This window comes from Rhinopithecus roxellana, chromosome 14, assembly GCF_007565055.1.
Source record: "Rhinopithecus roxellana isolate Shanxi Qingling chromosome 14, ASM756505v1, whole genome shotgun sequence".
NCBI lineage: Eukaryota > Metazoa > Chordata > Mammalia > Primates > Cercopithecidae > Rhinopithecus > Rhinopithecus roxellana.
In genome coordinates, this window is record NC_044562.1 from 24953726 (window position 1) to 24972059 (window position 18334).

Sequence of the window (18334 nt, forward strand, 5' to 3'; positions counted from 1 at the left end):
CCTGGCCAGAACTTCCAATCCTATGTTGAATAGCAGTGGTGAGAGAGGGCATCCTTGTCTTGTGCCAGTTTTCAAAGGGAATGCTTCCAGCTTTTGTTCATTCAGTATGATATTGGCTATGGGTTTGTCATGGATAGCTCTTATATTTTGAGATATGTTCCATCAGTACCTAGTTTATTCAGTGTTTTTAGCAGCTAGGGATGTTGAATTTTATCAAAGGCCTTTTCTGCATCTCTTGAGATAATCGTGGTTTTTCTCATTGGTTCTGTTTATGTGATGGATTACGTTTATTGATTTGCATATGTTGAACCAGCATGGCATCCCAGGGATGAAGCCAACTTGATTATGGTGGATAAACTTTTTGATGTGCTACTGTGTTTGGTTTGCCAGTATTTTATTGAGGATTTTCACATTGATGTTCATCAGGGATATTGGCCTGAAATTTTCTTTTTTTGTTGTGTCTCTGCCACGTTTTGGTATCAGGATGATGCTGGCCTCATAAAATGAGTTAGGGTGAAGTCCCTCTTTTTCTATTGTTTGGAATAGTTTGCGAAGGAGTGGTACCAGCTCCTCTTTGTACCTCTGGTAGAATTCGGCTGTGAATCCTTCTGATCCTGGGCTTTTTTGGGTTGGTAGGCTATTACTGCCTCAGTTTCAGAACTTGTTACTGGTCTCTTCAGGGATTCGACTTCTTCCTGGCTTAGTCTTGGGAGAATGTATGTGTCCGTTAATTTATTCATTTTTTCTAGATTGTCTAGTTTATTTGCATAAAATTGTTTATAGTATTCTCTGATGGTAGTTTGTTTTTCTGTAGGATCAGTGGTGATATCCCCTTTATCATTTTTTATTATGTCTATTTGATTCTTCTGTCTTTTTTATTAGTCTGGCTAGGAGTCTTACCTATTTTGTTAATCTTTGCAAAAAACCAGCACCTGGATTCATTGATTTTTTTTTTTTTTTTTTTGAAGGATTTTTCCGTGTCTCTTATCTCCTTCAGTTCTGCTCTGATGTTGTTTCTTGTCTGCTGCTAGCTTTTGAATTTATTTGCTCTTGCTTATCTAGTTCTTTTAATTGTGATGTTAGGGTATCGATTTTAGATCTTTCCTGCTTTCTCCTGTGGGCAATTAGTGCTATAAATTTCCCTCACACACTGCTTTAGCCGTGTCCCAGAGATTCTGGAACGTTGTGTCTTTGTTCTCATTGGTTTCAAATAACGTATTTATTTATTTATTTATTTATTTATTTATTTATTTTTTTTTTTTTGAGGCGGAGTCTCGCTCTGTCGCCCGGACTGGAGTGCAGTGGCCGGTTCTCAGCTCACTGCAAGCTCCGCCTCCCGGGTTTACGCCATTCTCCTACCTCAGCCTCCCGAGTAGCTGGGACTACAGGCGCCCGCCACCTCGCCCGGCTAGTTTTTGTAGTTTTAGTAGAGACGGGGTTTCACCATGTTAGCCAGGATGGTCTCGATCTCCTGACCTCGTGATCCACCCGTCTCGGCCTCCCAAAGTGCTGGGATTACAGGCTTGAGCCACCGCGCCCGGCCTAACGTATTTATTTCTGCCTTCATTGTGTTATTTACCCAGTAGTCATTCAGGAGCAGGTTGTTCAGTTTCCATATAGTTGTGCGGTTTTGAGTGAGTTTCTTAATCCTGAGTTCTAATTTGATTCCACTGTGGTCTGAAAGACTGTTATGATTTCCGTTTTTTTGCATTTGCTGAGGAGTGTTTTATTTCCCATTAGGTGGTCAATATTAGAATAAGTGTGATGTGCTCAGAAGAATATATATTCTGTTGACTTGGGGTGGAGAGTTCTATAGATGTCTGTTGGTCCAGAACTGAGTTCAAGTCCCTGAATGTCCTTGTTAGTTTTCTGTCTCATTGATCTGTGTAATATTGACAGTGAGGTATTAAAGTCTCTCCCTATTATTGTGTGGGAGTCTGATTCTCTTTGTAGGTCTCTAAGAACTTGCTTTATGAATGTGGGTGCTCCTTTATTGGGTGCATATATATTTAGGGTAGTTAGCTCTTCTTGTTGCATTGATCTCTTTACCATTATGTAATGCCCTTCTTTGTCTTTTTTGATCTTTGTTGGTTTAAAGTCTATTTTATCAGAGACTAGGATTGCAACCCCTGCTTTTTTTTTTTTTTTTTTTTTTTTTTTTTTTTTTTTTGCTATTTGCTTGGTAAATATTCCTCCGTTCCTTTATTTTGAGCCTGTGTGTGTCTTTGCACATGAGAAGGGTCTCCTGAATACAGCACACTGATGGGCCTTGACTCTATCCAGTTTGCCAGTCTGTCTTTTAATTGGAGCATTTAGCCCCTTTACATTTAAGGTTAACATTGTTATGTGTGAATTTGATCCTGTCATTATGATGCTAGCTGGTTATTTTGCCCATTAGTTGTTGAAGTTTCTTCATAGTGTCAATGGTCTTTACATTTTGGTATGATTTTGCAGTGGCTGGTACCAATTTTTCCTTTCCATATTTAGTCCTTCCTTCAGGAGCCCTTGTAAGGCAGGGCTGGTGGTGACAGAATCCCTCAGCATTTGTTTGTCTGTAAAGAATTTTATTTCTCCTTTGCTTATGAAGCTTAGTTTGGCTGAAGGTGATATTCTGGGTTGAACATTCTTGTCTTTAAGATTGTTGAATATTGGCCCCCCACCCTCTTCTGGTTTGTAGGTTTTCTGCAGAGAGATCTGCTGTTAGTCTGATGGGCTTCCCTTTGTGGGTAACGCAACCTTTCTGGCTGCCCTTAACATTTTTTCCTTCATTTCAGCTTTGGTGAATGTGATGATTATGTGTCTTGGGGTTGCTGTTCTGGAGGAATATCTTTGTGGTGGTCTCTGTATTTCATGAATTTGAATGTTGGCCTGTCTTGCTAGGTTGGGGAAGTTGTGGTTAATATCCTGAAGTGTGTTTTCCAACTTGGTTCCATTCTCCCCGTCACTTTCAGGTACACCAATCAAACGTAGGCTTGGTCTTTTCACATAGTCCCATATTTCTTGGAGACTTTGTTCCTTTTCATTGTTTTTTCTCTAATCTTAACGCTTTATTTCATTAAGTTGATCTTCAGTCTTTGATATCCTTTCTTCTTTCTTCTGCTTGATCGATTCAGCTATTGATACTTGTGTATGCTTCACGAAGTTCTCGTGCTATGTTTTTCAGCTCCATCAGGTCATTTATGGTCTTCTCTAAACTGGTTATTCTAGTTAGCAGTTCCTGTAACCTTTTATTCAGGTTCTTAGCTTCTTTGTGTTGGGTTAGAACATGCTCCTTTAGTTGAGAGGAGTTTATTGTTACCCACCTTCTGAAACCTATTTCTGTCAATTTGTCAAACTCATTCTCCATCCAGTTTTGTGCCTTTGGAGGAGAAGAGGCATTCTGGTTTTTGGAATTTTCATCTTTTTTGCCCTGGTTTTTCCTCATCTTCGTGGATTTATCTACCTTTGATCTTTGATGCTGATGACCTGTGGATGGGGTTTTTGCGTAGACATTCTTTTTGTTGATGTTGAATGTTACTGCTTTCTGTTTGTTAGTTTTTCTTCTCACAATCAGGCCTCTCTTCTGCAGGTCTGCTGCAGTTCGCTGGAGATCCACTCTGGACCCTGTTTGCCTAGGTATCACCAGTGGAGGCTGCAGAACAGCAAAGATTGCTGCCTGCTCCTTCCTCTGGAAGCTTTGTCCCAGAGGGGCACCTGCCGGATGCCAGTCAGAGGTCTTCTGTGTGAGGTGTCTGTTGACCCCTGCTGGGAGGTGTCTCTTGTCAGGAGGCATGGGGGTCAGGGACCCACTTGAGGAGGCCGTCTGTCCCTTCGCAGAGGTGGAGTGCCGTGCTGTGAGGTCCACTGCTCTCTTCAGAGCCGGCAGGCAGGAATGTTTAATTCTCCTGAAGCTGGGCCCATAGCTGCCCCTTCCCTCAGGTGCTCTGTCCCAGGGGAGATGGGAGTTTTATTTACAAACCCATGACTCGGGCTGCTGCCTTTCTTTCCGAGATGCCCTGCCCAGTGAGGAGGAATCTAGAGAGGCAGTTTGGCCACAGCAGGTTTGCCACCTGCCCAGTTTGAACTTCCTGGAGACTTTGTTTACACTGTGAGGGAAAAACCGCTTACTCAAGCCTCAGTAATGGTGGACACCCTTCCCCCCACCACGCTTGAGTGTCCCAGGTCGACTTCAGACTGCTGTGCTGGCAGCGAGAATTTCAACCCAGTGGGTCTTAGCTTGCTTGCTGGACTCTGTCGAGGTGGGACCCTCTGAGTAAGACCACTTGGCTCCCTGGCTTCAGCCCCCTTTCCAGGGGAGTGAATGGTTCTGTCTCGCTGGGGTTCCAGGTGCCACTGGGATATGAAAAAAAAACTCCTACAGCTAACTTGGTATCTGCCCAAACAGCCACCCAGTTTTGTGCTAGAAACCCAGGACCCTGGTGGTGTAGGCACACAAGGGAATCTCCTGGTCTGCAGGTTGCAAAAACTGTGGGCAAAGCATAGTAGCTGGGCTGGATAGCACAGTCCCTCAGGGCTTCCCTTGGCTGGGGGAGGGAATTCCCTGGCCCCTTGTGCTTCCCAGGTGAGGTGATGCCCTGCCCTGCTTCTCCTCACACTCTGTGGGCTGCACCCACTATCTAACCAGTCCCATTGAGATGAACCAGGTACCTCAGTTGGAAATGCAGAAATCACCCGCCTTTTGCGTTAGTCTCACTGAGAGCTGCAAACCTGAGCTATTAACTATTCGGCCATTTTGCCAGATCTCAAATTTGTCATTTCTAAAAACTGAATTTAATTTTTTTTTATTTGTGGGAGTGAGAAGATGGTAGTATTAAGACCTCAATTCCATGGATCACATCAAATACAAAATTCCAGATAAGTGTGAAAATCTAAATATAATTGCAAATCTATATAAATAATAAAAGAAAATTTTGAGTATTTTGGTAACCTTAATGTGAGAAATGTCTTTTAAAAATTTATTACAAAAATAACAAAGTAAAAGACTAACAGATGTAACCACATAAGTGATAACATCTATATGATGAGATATATTAAGTTAAAAATAGAGACTAGGAGAAATTATTTATAATGTATAAAAATTGAAAACCATAATCTATAAAAAGCATCAGTTAAATCAGTATGAAGAGAAACAATTGAGTATAAAAACATGCAAGGAATACAGATAGAGAAAGCATAGAAGATTACAGATATCCTGTAAATATAAAAATGTTTTTTCCCATAGTGGTCATGGAGAAGTACAAATTAAAATAATGAGATTTCATTTTTAGCCAAACATGAGCGAAAGAAAATCTGGTATTGAAGAAGGTGTGAGGGAGTGGATATTCATGTACTACTGTTGTGGGGGGTTAAATTGTTAAGCAACTTGAAAGCAGTTCATTAGTATTTATCAAATACCAAAAAAAAAAAAAATTTTGAGACAGGGTCTCATTCTTGCCCATACTGGAGTGTAGTGGTGTTATCATGTCTCACTGCAACCTCGACCTCCCAGGTTCAAGCCATCTTCCCACCTTAGCCTCATGAGTAGCTGAGACTACAGGCTAGTTTTTAAATGTTTGGTAGAGAGCAGATCTTGCTGTGTTAACCAGGCTGATTTTGAATTCTTGGGCTCAAGTGATTTTCCCACCTTGGCCTCCCAAAGTGCTGCGATTACAGGCATGAGCCACCATGCCTGGCACAAATATAAAATATTTATAACTTTGAGGAAGCAAGTACATTTCTAGAAATTTGCTTCTGAAAAACAGGTTTTTGTGCTCAAAGCCGGAAATGCATGTACCAACAGAACATGGGATCCAGTCTCAATCTCCACTTGTGTCATGATAGAACAGTACTGTGAAATTCCTTGTAGCTTTAATCTCTTTTTACAAGCGGAAAAATCTGAAGAAATTAATACAAAAATTCATGTTATGATCTCATTTAACACTAATACTGTTGTATAGGTGAATGTGTTCACGTACATTCATGTATATGCATAGACTTGTATTCATGTGTATATATAATGAATAGGAAAAGGCAGAGTGCAGGTAGAATAGTAATAGTAAAGATAGGCATCCTTATCTTGTTCCTAACTCTAAATAGAAAGATGTCTAGTATACTACTGTTACGCTTAACTCTCTCATTATATGTACAACCTTATGACTTTAGGGGCATTTCATTCTAAGGCAGCTAAGAATTCCCCACTATAAGGTTTGAGGACTGACTTTTGTAAAATACTTTTGATGATAGTTACCTCTGGGAATGATCTGTAATTTTAAAATATCACCTAAGGTATTTCTGGTTCATTGAATATGATTAAGCAATAACTAAAATATGTAAATAAATCACTTTTAGCGTGTATGTAATAATAAACATCTTCATTCTAATAATAGCACCTGTTTTCTGGGATTAACATTTATAGTATTTGAAATGCCTAAAGTAGGTAGATATAACCAGAGATTGTTTGAAGAAAATAAATATGCAGAATCACTGAAAATCACATTTCTCTGAATCCTTGCTTACCTGACAGTTTTTTAGAAGAACAGAACTGTTGCTCAAAGACTTCTCTAGAGAGAATGACTCTCCAGATCAGTTACCCATATAATCTGAATATCTCCATCTTCATGCCCACTCTTTGTAAGCTGCTTCTGAGAAAGAGACAGCTGTATACAGTTCATCAAAGCAATAAATCCTAGTGTCAAGACTTTTAAAACTCAAAATCACGTATCACTATAGACATGTAGAGACTAAATCATATAACTACAGTTTTCTTGCTGTCCCACTGACATAACAGAATAGTGAATTTAAAATTACACAGCATTCTTTACCGAGCTGCTTTTTCTCCCCTAGTATTACATTTTATTCATACCATAATATGCAGAAAAGATTATCACCTGAACTTCAACACAGATTGCTTGTTGATTTTTATGTTTAACATAATTTCCAGGGTTTTTTTTCTTCATTTGGTCATTGAAGCATACATATGGTCAGTTTGGATGGTAAATTTTCGTTGTATGGTAGAAGGCCTGAGCTCAGGCTTATCTTCCTTTGTTCTATGAAAGAAATTACTAAGCAAAAGAGGAGTATGGATAAACTTGGATGAGAGACTATAAAATATTTCTAAAGTTAGCAATTATATGTTGGTTAACACTTTATTTTTACAAAACTAAATGTTAAAGCAGGTTCCTGATAATGTCTGCTGGATAATATTTTTAGATTAACCATTGTATCTCCTGAAACAAAAAAGTTACTTGTCTTTTTAATATTTTATAATTTGAATCACCCTTTCCTCTAGTTTGTTCAGATAAGGAGATTTTAATGATGTGTCATAATACTCAAGATAATTCTTTTTTATGCATTATTTATTTAATGGAATTACCTCTTTTTATCTACTGCTTGGTCAGTTTACTTGCTAATTAACTAACTTTAATCTTTCAAAAAGTCTAATTATGTTAATCTGATGAAATTTCAGGAAATTCAGCAAGAGACAGATATCCCTGAAAGAGAGCTTGTTAGAGCCCTACAGTCCCTCGCCTGTGGTAAACCAACACAGCGGGTTCTAACAAAAGAACCCAAATCAAAGGAAATAGAAAATGGTCATATATTTACAGTTAATGATCAATTCACATCCAAACTACACAGAGTCAAGATTCAAACAGGTATCTGGAATTACATTTTTCCTCTCAAAAAATTATGTATTTTTCTCTTTAGAAAAAAAATCTCATCTGTTGGATTTCTGTCTTCAAAAAATACTTCTTTTCTGGTGCTACATGGTATTTAGGCTTAAGAAAAAAAGCAGCTTTTGTTGATAAGTATTTGTATCAAAATGCATTTGAATCCAACTACAGTAAGGATTTTAAAAAGTAATTTATGGTATGAACAAAGCACTTCTTTCCATGTTTTTTAACAAATAGAATACAATTTATGAACCTATTAGTACTTAACATTGTTTTTAACTGGTTAACTAATAGTCAGTGGAAGTCTTTTTAAAGCTGATTTAGAGGTTTTTCATAATTGGGAGACCTATGTAAAAGTTTGATGTTTGGATGTTGCTATTTATATTTTGATAAATATTTTTTGTTTCAAAATCTTAAAACTCATATCATCTTTAATTTAAAAACAGAAATGATACTCATGTGAATGATTTTTAATAGAGCCATATAAGTTGATAGTGAAAATTCAATTCATTAAGTATTTAACATAATGTAGAATGCTTGTTTTCTGTGTATTTAAAGGGGAAAAAAGGCACGCCACCCTTGCTGATTGATGTTTAATTGCTACTTGGCTTAAAAACTAGTATTAGATAGGCTTCCTAGTCCTAATATATTCATTACAGCCAAATATGTGTGCAATAAAACAGTGTCCTAAGATAAATAAGATGATCTTTTAAATGACTGATTTGCTGATATTAAAGTTATTTATATTGTATATTATGATAGTCTTTTTAAAAGTAATGTTAAATATACAATTGATTATCAGATTACATGGATTCTAGAGCTTTATATGCACACTTAAATTTTTTTTTTTTCATTTTGATCTTTTTGTTTTGTATGTATACTTTGTAGAGCAGAGTAGTGTCTCTGGCAGGGTTTTGCCCCCTTTGTCTTGTAGTTGTAGACTATATCATAGTAATCTGCATGAGCCAAGATTGACCCATGTCTTGACATAAATACATATTAAGAATAAAGCAAACTATACTAGCGAGTGTCATGGAATAAAATTTATTTTTCTTCCAATGCAAGACATAACTATACATTTGGGCAGATACCAGTTTTGGATTTTAGGGCTCATTTGCATCCTAGAATTAGAAGAAAATATGTGGGAATATTTATCTGGATTACCTTACCCTCACCCTACTGTACCCTAAATAAGTTAACAGTCTTTGTTATCCCACATTCTATCATGTCCAGCAATAATAATATCAGATATTAGTATTATGTTTAAAAAAGTCTTCATAGATTTTTAGAATTTCATGTTAAGTGTGCAACCCTTACGTGTGTTTCTGGAGTACATGTATATAGTGTTTTAGCTATGTTCAAAACATATATGATGAAGAATTTCACTAGAGGAGCTTAAAAGTTCTTTTCAGCAATAAAATTCTACGAAGCAGTGTTTTTTTCTTGGGAATGGTTTTTAAATGATTTTGGCTCTTACTCATAGTTTAAGTCAGAATTTTCTCTTTGGTGGTAAACATTGTGACCACATTGGTTTTATTGTCAAAGGCTCACTAACATAAATATTCAAAGACTCAGACCCTACCTATTTATGCTGCTTTTACTGTAGCCATGATAAAAGTTCATGCAAAGAAGTTAAAGGAATTACCAAAATAACACTGCCTTTGAAAAAAATTAGATTAATTTTAATCTGGGGGGTTTCCAGAGTTGACAGTCTTCACCACCTGCCTTTCTGAAATTCCATCCCCCAGCATGCATATAGGTCATGTATAGGCACATGCACAGCAACCCCTTCTGCTGCACTCAAGGGAGGAGTATTGTGTTAGGCTCCAGAGTGAGTCCCTCCCCTCCCATTTAAAAAAAAATACTCATTTTGAATCATCAGCACAATCTGACATCTATGTTTTTCTGCAGGTATTTAAGAAGACGCTTATTTAGGTGACCAAATCCAGATGAGCCAAAGGGATTGTTTAAACGATTACTTTTTTCCCTGCAGCTTTGTATTTTTTTATTTTCAAATCCACAAAGTGAAAAGCACCGTAATGAACATCAGTATGGCTGTGACCTACGTTTACCAGTCATTAGAATTTTGTCTTCCTCCATGCCTTCCTCTGTGTGTATACGAACTCGTGTGTGTTTGCTACAGCGTTTGAAGTTAATTTACAAATATCTCAAGTTTCCCCCTAAAAAACTTTAGCACACATCTCCTATGTCATATCCAAGAAAATTAGTTTCATGTCATCTATTTACACCCATATTGCCTCAGTTGTCTCAAAAATTTCTTTTGCATCTCACTTTTTGAATCCATGATTCCCTCAAGATTTCCATATTACATTTAATTTTTATGTCTTTTTAGTTCCATTTAAACCAGTACCTCTTATCTTTTTTTTTTTTCATGACATCAACTTCTGAGGAGAAGCATCATAAGCATCATTCTTAGTAGATTATTTTCATCAATTTTTCTTTTTTCTTTTTTTTTTTTTTTTACTAAAAGATTGATAATCTTACACTGGGGAAATGACACTGAAAGCAGTATTTTTATCCAAGGATTCCAATTAGAAACAGCTGAATGGATATGCACACCAGAATGATCTTCTAAATTGTACAGTCTGCTGTCTCATGGCTATCTATGCCCATGCCTCCGTCAGCAGTGCCCCATGTGCTGCTTTGCAGTTTTACAATTTCTACTTCCAGAAACTTCACATCTATCTCCTTTTGATGAACAAATAAAACATCAGTTTTCTTTTTCTGCTGTTTCATTTGGAGCAGAGTTGCAGGAGAAGAATAATTCTGTGTTTAATCCCTTAGCAGTTTCTTTGAAGACTGTAGGGAAGAATAGAGTAAGACTTCTAAAGATTGGAATCTGGTATGAATTTGTGATGAGGTTGTGACATAAAAAAGCATAATAAAATATACGGTAAGAAATGGTTAGGTAACAGAACTCTAGGGAGATTTTTGGCAAGGAGATTTTAGGAACTGACATCCTAGTGGTACTTTTAAATTATTTATTTCACTGACTGAATCTTGGCAATACATACTCGTCTCCGCATAAAACCTTAGAGATTACAGCTACATTTTGAGTTAGTAAGACAACAGATACTCACCTATCTGAGATACTTTTGGTGAGTTTTAACTTGGAGCCATGGTAATAAAATAGTTGACCTCTGACAGTCATAAGTAATGAAAATTATTTACTGGTGCCGGGCGCGGTGGCTCAAGCCTGTAATCCCAGCACTTTGGGAGGCGGAGAGGGCGGATCACGAGGTCAGGAGATCGAGACCATCCTGGCTAACACGGCGAAACCTTGTCTCTACTAAAAATACAAAAACTAGCCGGGCGAGGTGGCAGGCGCCTGTAGTCCCAGCTACTCGGGAGGCTGAGGCAGGAGAATGGCGTAAATCTGGGAGGCGGAGCTTGCAGTGAGCTGAGATCCGGCCACTGCACTCCAGCCTGGGCAACAGAGCAAGACTCCGCCTCAAAAAAAAAAAAAAGAAATTATTTACTGGTAATTTTACTACTGAATATTTTCAGCTACTATTTTTCTTCCAGATAAGAAATTATATTCTGCATAAAAACAAAATTGACTTTATTATCTCAAAGTTAAATTCCTCATTTTTAAAAGGATAATTTAGTATTCAAGTAAACATTAAATGAGACACTTTTTGAATGTATACTTATGTTCAGAGGCTGAAATTGGTTTTTGTCTGTGGATTACATTGACTTATATTAAGCTTGCTTATAAACTAAATTTTAAAATTACATTTATGATCAATGTCTTTATTTCTATTTTAGTTGCTGCCAAACAAGGTGAATCAGACCCAGAGAGGAAAGAAACAAGGCAGAAAGTAGACGACGACAGAAAACATGAGATAGAAGCTGCTATAGTGCGGATAATGAAATCTAGAAAGAAGATGCAGCACAATGTTCTAGTAGCAGAGGTGAGGACTCTTCACAACTGGGCTAATATAGAAAAAAGCAACATTATTAACAAAATTATTGTATGCAACTAATTTTTAAAACAATTTTACAATTAAGAAATTCTAGTGATGTAACACTTCTGAAATGTATGGTACTCACTTGGTAATTAAACATAATGATACATCCAACTATGTGCACACTCCCAGAACTAATGTGTTTATAACAAAAATGATAGTAGAATATTGTCACATGAAGTATTAAGAAAAAATTTTCACTGCTATTTAATACCTTTGTGTAAACAAATTCCCTTTATTTCTAAAAATTAATAATGGTTACCATTCATTAAATGCTTTCATTTTACAAATTGGGGAACTAAGGAGGGGAAGGCCCCTTAAGAGGCCATTAAGGTAGGTGGGAGAGGATTAGGACCTGGGTAAAGTGTTGGTAGAGGGTAGAAAGCTGAATCAAGATAATTGGGAAGTAGAATTGACAGGCTTTACTGATTGATAACGGGAAGTGAGAGGGAGAAGTTGAAGACGCCTTTTAGGTTTCTGGCTTGAATGAGTAGATGGAGATTGGTTTCTTTAACCAAAAAGACAAGGGTAATGTGATGTGCCGCTGTGGTCCAGATGTCACTTAATATTCTTTTGTACACGTTGACTTTATTGTATATTGGCACATCCAGGGGCAGGTGGAAGACAATAGACACGAGGGCTAGAAGTTGCATTGGGAATTAGCTATATGAGAATGCAGTTAAAACCACAGGTGTGGATTAAATTGCTCAGTGTTGGCATGTAGAGCAAGAAAGAACTATGGGATAGACCCCTCCCTCATCATTTTAGGAACGGTGAGTGTAACAACTAACAAACTCTTTAGAGCACTGGTTTTCACACTGTGGTTCTTGGAGTAGCTACCTCTGCATCACCTGGGAACTCATGAGAAACACAGATTCTTAGATTCCACCAGAGCCTGAGAATTGAATCAGAAACTCTGGGGATAGGGCCCAACAGTCTGGTTTTTTAACACGAAGTGTAGGTGATTCTGATGTTTTTTCAAATTTGAGAACACTGCTTTAGGAGGAAAAGCAAACAAAATGTCAGTGCCCTATGACAAGGGAAGAGAATTACAAGGAGTGAGTGGTCAGTAATATCAAAAATCATGGAAAAACCAAGTTGAATCAACACTTTAGCAATTATGTGACAGGTTAACTTTCTCAGACATTTTCACTGGACTCGTGAAAGTGTATATCCAGTGGTAGTGCCTTGAGAGGGAAATGGAGGTGGAAACCACCAAGAGTGGCTTATTCCTTCAAGTATTGACTCAAGGGAAAGGGCGGAGAGAGCAGTATTAGAGGATTCAGTGTAGAGTTGAAGGGTTTGGGCTTTTTCCCCCCACAATGGGAGGATACTGAGCATGTTTATATCCTAATAAGGAAGGGATCCTTAAAAACAAATGGAAAGAAATGAGATGAAGTGATCAATACCACATTCTAGAAAAGGAAACGTGAGGATTGTATAGGGAGTATGATGATGGTAGTGTACTGACACAGATGTTACTGAACATACCTCTTCCTGAGAACCCAGGGCAGGCTGCAGGGGTATGTGCTAAGCAAGGTTTGCTGTAAGTATGGATGAATGTACCTGTGTAGGGTGGGAATTTGAAGAACTTCAAATTGAAATGGCTTATTTTCTCTCTGTAAATCCTGATACCAGCTTGGTGTAGGACTGGGTTTGAGGAGTTTAAGGGGATTGTCAAAAATTTGAAATAATACTTGTCGAAGAATGGTGCTCAGGAACTTGCTGAACTTTTGAATACTGTAAATTTGTGTTATCAGTCTACACCAGAGATTGGCAGATGTTTTTGTAAATGGCCAATTGTAGCATGAAAGCAGGTATAGATAATACATAAATGCATGTGACTCACAGTGGCTCATGCCTGTAATCCCAGCACTTTGGGAGGCCGAGGCAGGCGGATCACCTGAGGTCAGGAGTTCAAGACCAGCCTGACCAACATGGCGAAATCCCGTCTCTACTAAAAATACAAAAATCAGCCGGGCATGGTGGTGGGTGCCTGTAATTGCAACTACTTGGGAGACTGAGGTAGGAGAATTGCTTGAACCCGGGAGGCAGAGGTTGCAGTGAGCCGAGATCGTGCCATTGTACTCCAGCCTGGGCGACAGAGTGAGACTCCATCTCAAAAAAAATTAATAAAAATAAATACATATGACTGTGTTTCAGTAAAATTTTACAGAAACAGTGGGGTGCATTTGGCCTGTAACTGCAGTTTACTGATTCCTGGTGTACACAAGTGGTGTAACAACTACATCTTTACTCAGCAAAGAGCTCTGTGGTAGGTTGATAATGATACAGTATATGTAGAATATAGGTTTAATCAAATAGTGTTTATGAGATAGGACCAAAAGAATCAGAAGTAGAAGGTCCTGTTGAGAGTACAGCTGAAGTGATCTTGAATACAGTTTAGGCTCTGTTACAGGGGAGAGAGCAAGTCTATAGGAGCTGTTACTAGGCTGGAAGAAAAGAAAGGCAAAGGGTGGGAGGTCTCAGGTGGTGGGTTGAGAGCAAGTTTGTAGATACTGGAGTGGTAATCCTGGAAGGGTGATAAATTGTAGTTGCAGAGTGAAGTGCTGAATTTTCAGATTTCAAAGAATTATCAATCCATTATGGCTTTGGGAAATGAGCTGATCAACAAGAGTAGAAGCAAAGCTGGCTCACGGATGGATTTGAGCAAAGAACATGGACTTTGAAGCCAGAAAGGTTTAGATTCATCTCTGCTGGCTCTGTTATTTACTACTTGTTGATGTCAGTTTTCTTCTCTGGCATATTTTCCTCATTTGTAAAATGAGACAACTTCGCAGAGTTAAGAACATTAAATAGGCCGGGCACGGTGGCTCACGCCTGTAATCCCAGCACTTTGGGAGGCCGAGGCAGGCAGATCACGAGGTCAGGAGATCAAGACCATCCTGGCTAACACGGTGAAACCCTGTCTCTACTAAAAATACAAAAAATTAGCCGGGCATGATGGTGGGCGCCTGTAGTCCCAGCTACTCAGGAGGCTGAGGCAGGAGAACGGTGGGAACCCAGGAGGCGGAGCTTGCACTGAGCGGAGATCATGCCACTGCACCAGCCTGGGCGACAGAGCAAGACTCCGTCTCAAAAAAAAAAACAAACCATAAACTCATACATGCAAAATGACTGATGAATAGTGCATAGACAGACTGTGACTGCTGCTTTAGTTACTGTTTTATTATTATATGTAGCACAGTACTTAGAATCCTGATAGTACTTGGAACAACAGAAGCACTTATGATTGGGCATTATTATTCTAAGGCATTATGTCTGTTAACACATTGAGTGTACACACCAGTGGGCCAAGGTCCCAGAGCTAGTAGTGGTAGAGCTGAGTTTATCCAGGTACTGTGAGTCCAGAGTTTGTGTTCTTAAATACATAGGCTACCCAAGTTCTGTAAGTTTTGAGTGTAACCCAGAAGTCAGTAGATAACGGCATCAAAACAGTTAAACTACATTAACATAATTCCAACTAATTCATCTATTCAACTGCTATCCTTAGCATTCACATTCTGATTGGAGGAAGTGTGTTGTAACCATACATTACATTTTCAGACAGAATCTTTTTAAAGTTTCTGTGCTTTTAGCTTTGTTAATCCAGTTAGTAAAGTTCAATCTCTCAGTGTTAAAATGACATATCAGTTCTGTTGAAAGATAGGAATTTGTATGTGTTTATATGAAAATGCTATCTACTTTCTTTTTTAGGTAACTCAGCAGTTGAAGGCTCGATTCTTACCAAGTCCAGTTGTTATTAAGAAACGTATTGAAGGACTTATTGAGAGAGAATATTTGGCACGAACACCTGAGGATCGCAAAGTATACACATATGTAGCATAAAATGCGTTCAGAAATTTGATTTATTCTTGGACTGTACTCTTCGCATGGACTGGGAAGTTCTTTTAAATCATTAAATATTAAGACGACCATCTCTTCTATTAAATTACAGTACATGTTCTAGACCATTGAGATCAAGCCTTTACTCCCTTTGAGAGTTTTCAACATCAGTTGATTGAGCTTCAGGCTTTACAACGTTTATCCCTGTAGAGATCATCTTTACAGTTCCTCGGGAAAATGTGAATGTGCTGCGTTTTGTTTTCTTTACTGTATGAAAACAGGAAAATAAAACAAAAATTTAGAAAATACAGCTCATTAAAATAAAATTGTTGGATTTCATTTCCCCAGGTCTTCAGTGTTGATGTAAATGTGTTTTTGTAGTGTTGCTTAGCACTTTGCGCATTGTGTAAGTTGGGTAACAAAAATGGCAAAAGAAATGCAGAATTCCCAGTTATCTTGCTCTGAAGACATTTCTTTAGCTAGTCTTACTTAATTTGAAGGTTTGATAAATATACAAAGACCCAAGCATACAATTTGAGCATGCTGTATTCTACCACTTGCACTTACTAATCTTCTAGCCTTATGACCAGGAACCTTTGTTTTGGGCTCAAGTACACATCCTGATTTGGGTTTTCCCTATTGTAATTTGAGATTTCCCAGATTAAGTCTTAGGATGATTAGGTTTTGTTCTGAGTTATTTCTAGAGAAAGAAAGTATTTTAGTATGTATAAATTGTACAATAATTTTTTTGCTGTTGTACTCACTGCTAATAGTGGATTGTATAGGGTGGTGTTTTTATTTCATTTATTGTAGACAAAAATAAATGAATTTAGTATACACATACCCACTAATTCAAGTATGTCAGAGCACAAAGTTGGCAGCTGGTTATATTTAATTCAGCCCCTCTGAAAAGCACATACAGTCTATACTTTGTTTATAAATATCTTAGGTCCTCCCTGCCCCTAAATATATATTTTGGTGAAGCTGTGGTGCACTATTAATTTTCTGTTTCAAAATGCAATCTAAAGATGCAATAAATATGATGACCTTGGTAGTTTTAATGAAATCTTCAATTCTTGCAGCTAACTGTGTTTTGGAAAGTGATTAAGCAATATTTCTCAAACCTGATGATTCTTGGATATTTAACTATTGTCCTCCAAAGAGTCATCGTTTCACGTTTTCAAAGATGTGCTTTGTGCTGAAGATTCTTGTCAGATATCCTGTGCTTCCAGAGTATTTTTATCTTCAATATTATTTAATTTTGTTTCATTTTGTTTTCATAAGACAATGTTTCAGATATGTAATGGGGCAAACCACTATAGATTTTTGTTGGATAGAAAAATGAAATGTTACTAATAAGTTTAAATTGACCCTTCATTGACTATCAGTACTGTTGATACATTTATTAGAATGTATGTCTCAGAAGATGGTTTCTGTTTAAATTTATGGTCAAGTTAAAACAACTGAATTCTAATACGGATTAAAAACTCCACATAAATATTTTTCCCCATGCGTCTTGGGTTATAATTTTCCTTTTAGACTTGCAAATATGTTTTTATTGCAGTTTTGTCTCCATCTGTACTGTAGAATTATAAGCCTTGTGCTCTTTATCTCTACATTTTACACTTCTACATGATGCAATTAAGATGCCAATGAAAAATATTATGAACATTGTTCTCGGGACACTTTTACCATACTTGAACAGTACTAAGTCAGGTGTAACATGGAAAGCTAAGAGTTTCACCTTCTGATTTTGACATAATTGAAAATATTCTATAATGATAAGGTGTTTATAGGAAAGTAATGGTATTTCAGGTTTGAGAATTTTATTACTGCTTTCATTTCCCAATTAAGTGATACTTAACACCTGGGAAAACAGGACAGCTCAGATTGTCGAGTTAGTAAACATGAACGATGAAAAAACTTCATTTGAAATCTAAGTGAGACATTAAACATTTTAGTGCTAGTTTAAGCCATTAAAAGTTAAGTTTACATCATTGTCTCAAGTGTGGCTGTAAAAATCAGATCTAGAGTTGAGAGACATACTTGTTCATTTCGGAGCACAGGTTTGATGTTTATGCTTCTAAATATATTAAAACATTTATGAATTGCAGTTGAATGGTTGGAGAATGCTGACGATGTGATGCTACACTGAAAAAATTGGTCACAAAACGTTTATATGTTTGACCTCATAAGTATTATTTTAGGTCATAAAGGTTATAACAAAATACACTTTTAACACTGCTTTCTTTTTAGCAAGAGGTCCCAGATGCTATTTTTTTTCTGTTTTTAATGCTTTAATTTGAAAGAAAAATGCATCCTAACCATTCTGTCCTGTTGATACGGAGAAATTTTGGTGATTTATTAAAAGAGTTTTGAGGAGGATGGATACATAGTTTTTCAACTGCAAAAATGATGTCATCTCTTCAGTAATTGTTAAAGTGTAATTCTCTGCCTTCATTATCAAGTGCAGGACAGTGTTTATTTTGAATCGTTACATTATTTAAAGACTGAAAATTCATTGCAATTAGAGAGCACACAACCTCACAAAAAAGTGGTTGTGATTGCAAGATTTAAAAGGGAATGGTGGAAGGGATGCATGCCTTTCTAAAGGCTATGTTAAGTCACCTGTGTAGCATTGTAATTATGTACTATCAAACCCCCCAGATGATGATGATATACCTTCTCGGTAAGAATCCTGCTCATAGTGAAGCGCTGTTGATGTTTGTTCACTGGGTATGTTGGGTAGCAGGAAAGGTTTAGAACTGATTTTAAGATGGCTACGTCTCTAGAAGACTAGTACACTGGCATCATCTTAGGCTTCTAAATAATTATTTAATTCCTCAGTTT

General features: G+C 37.4%; 1 protein-coding gene across 3 annotated transcripts in view; it reads left to right on the plus strand.

Annotated features, from left to right (window-relative positions):
* The window catches only part of CUL3 (cullin 3), a 115324-nt gene extending 98337 nt beyond the window's left edge, over positions 1-16987 (plus strand). For 2 of the 3 annotated variants that reach the window (XM_030916201.1, XM_030916202.1), the window contains exons 13-15: positions 7445-7631; positions 11439-11584; positions 15356-16987. In XM_030916201.1, coding sequence (XP_030772061.1) covers positions 7445-7631; positions 11439-11584; positions 15356-15487 — 465 coding nt within the window. In that variant the 3' untranslated portion in view covers positions 15488-16987. The remainder of the gene's footprint in view (positions 1-7444; positions 7632-11438; positions 11585-15355) is intronic. The other variant, XM_030916200.1, reaches the window with a different exon arrangement.
* Positions 16988-18334: the final 1347 nt, after the last annotated feature.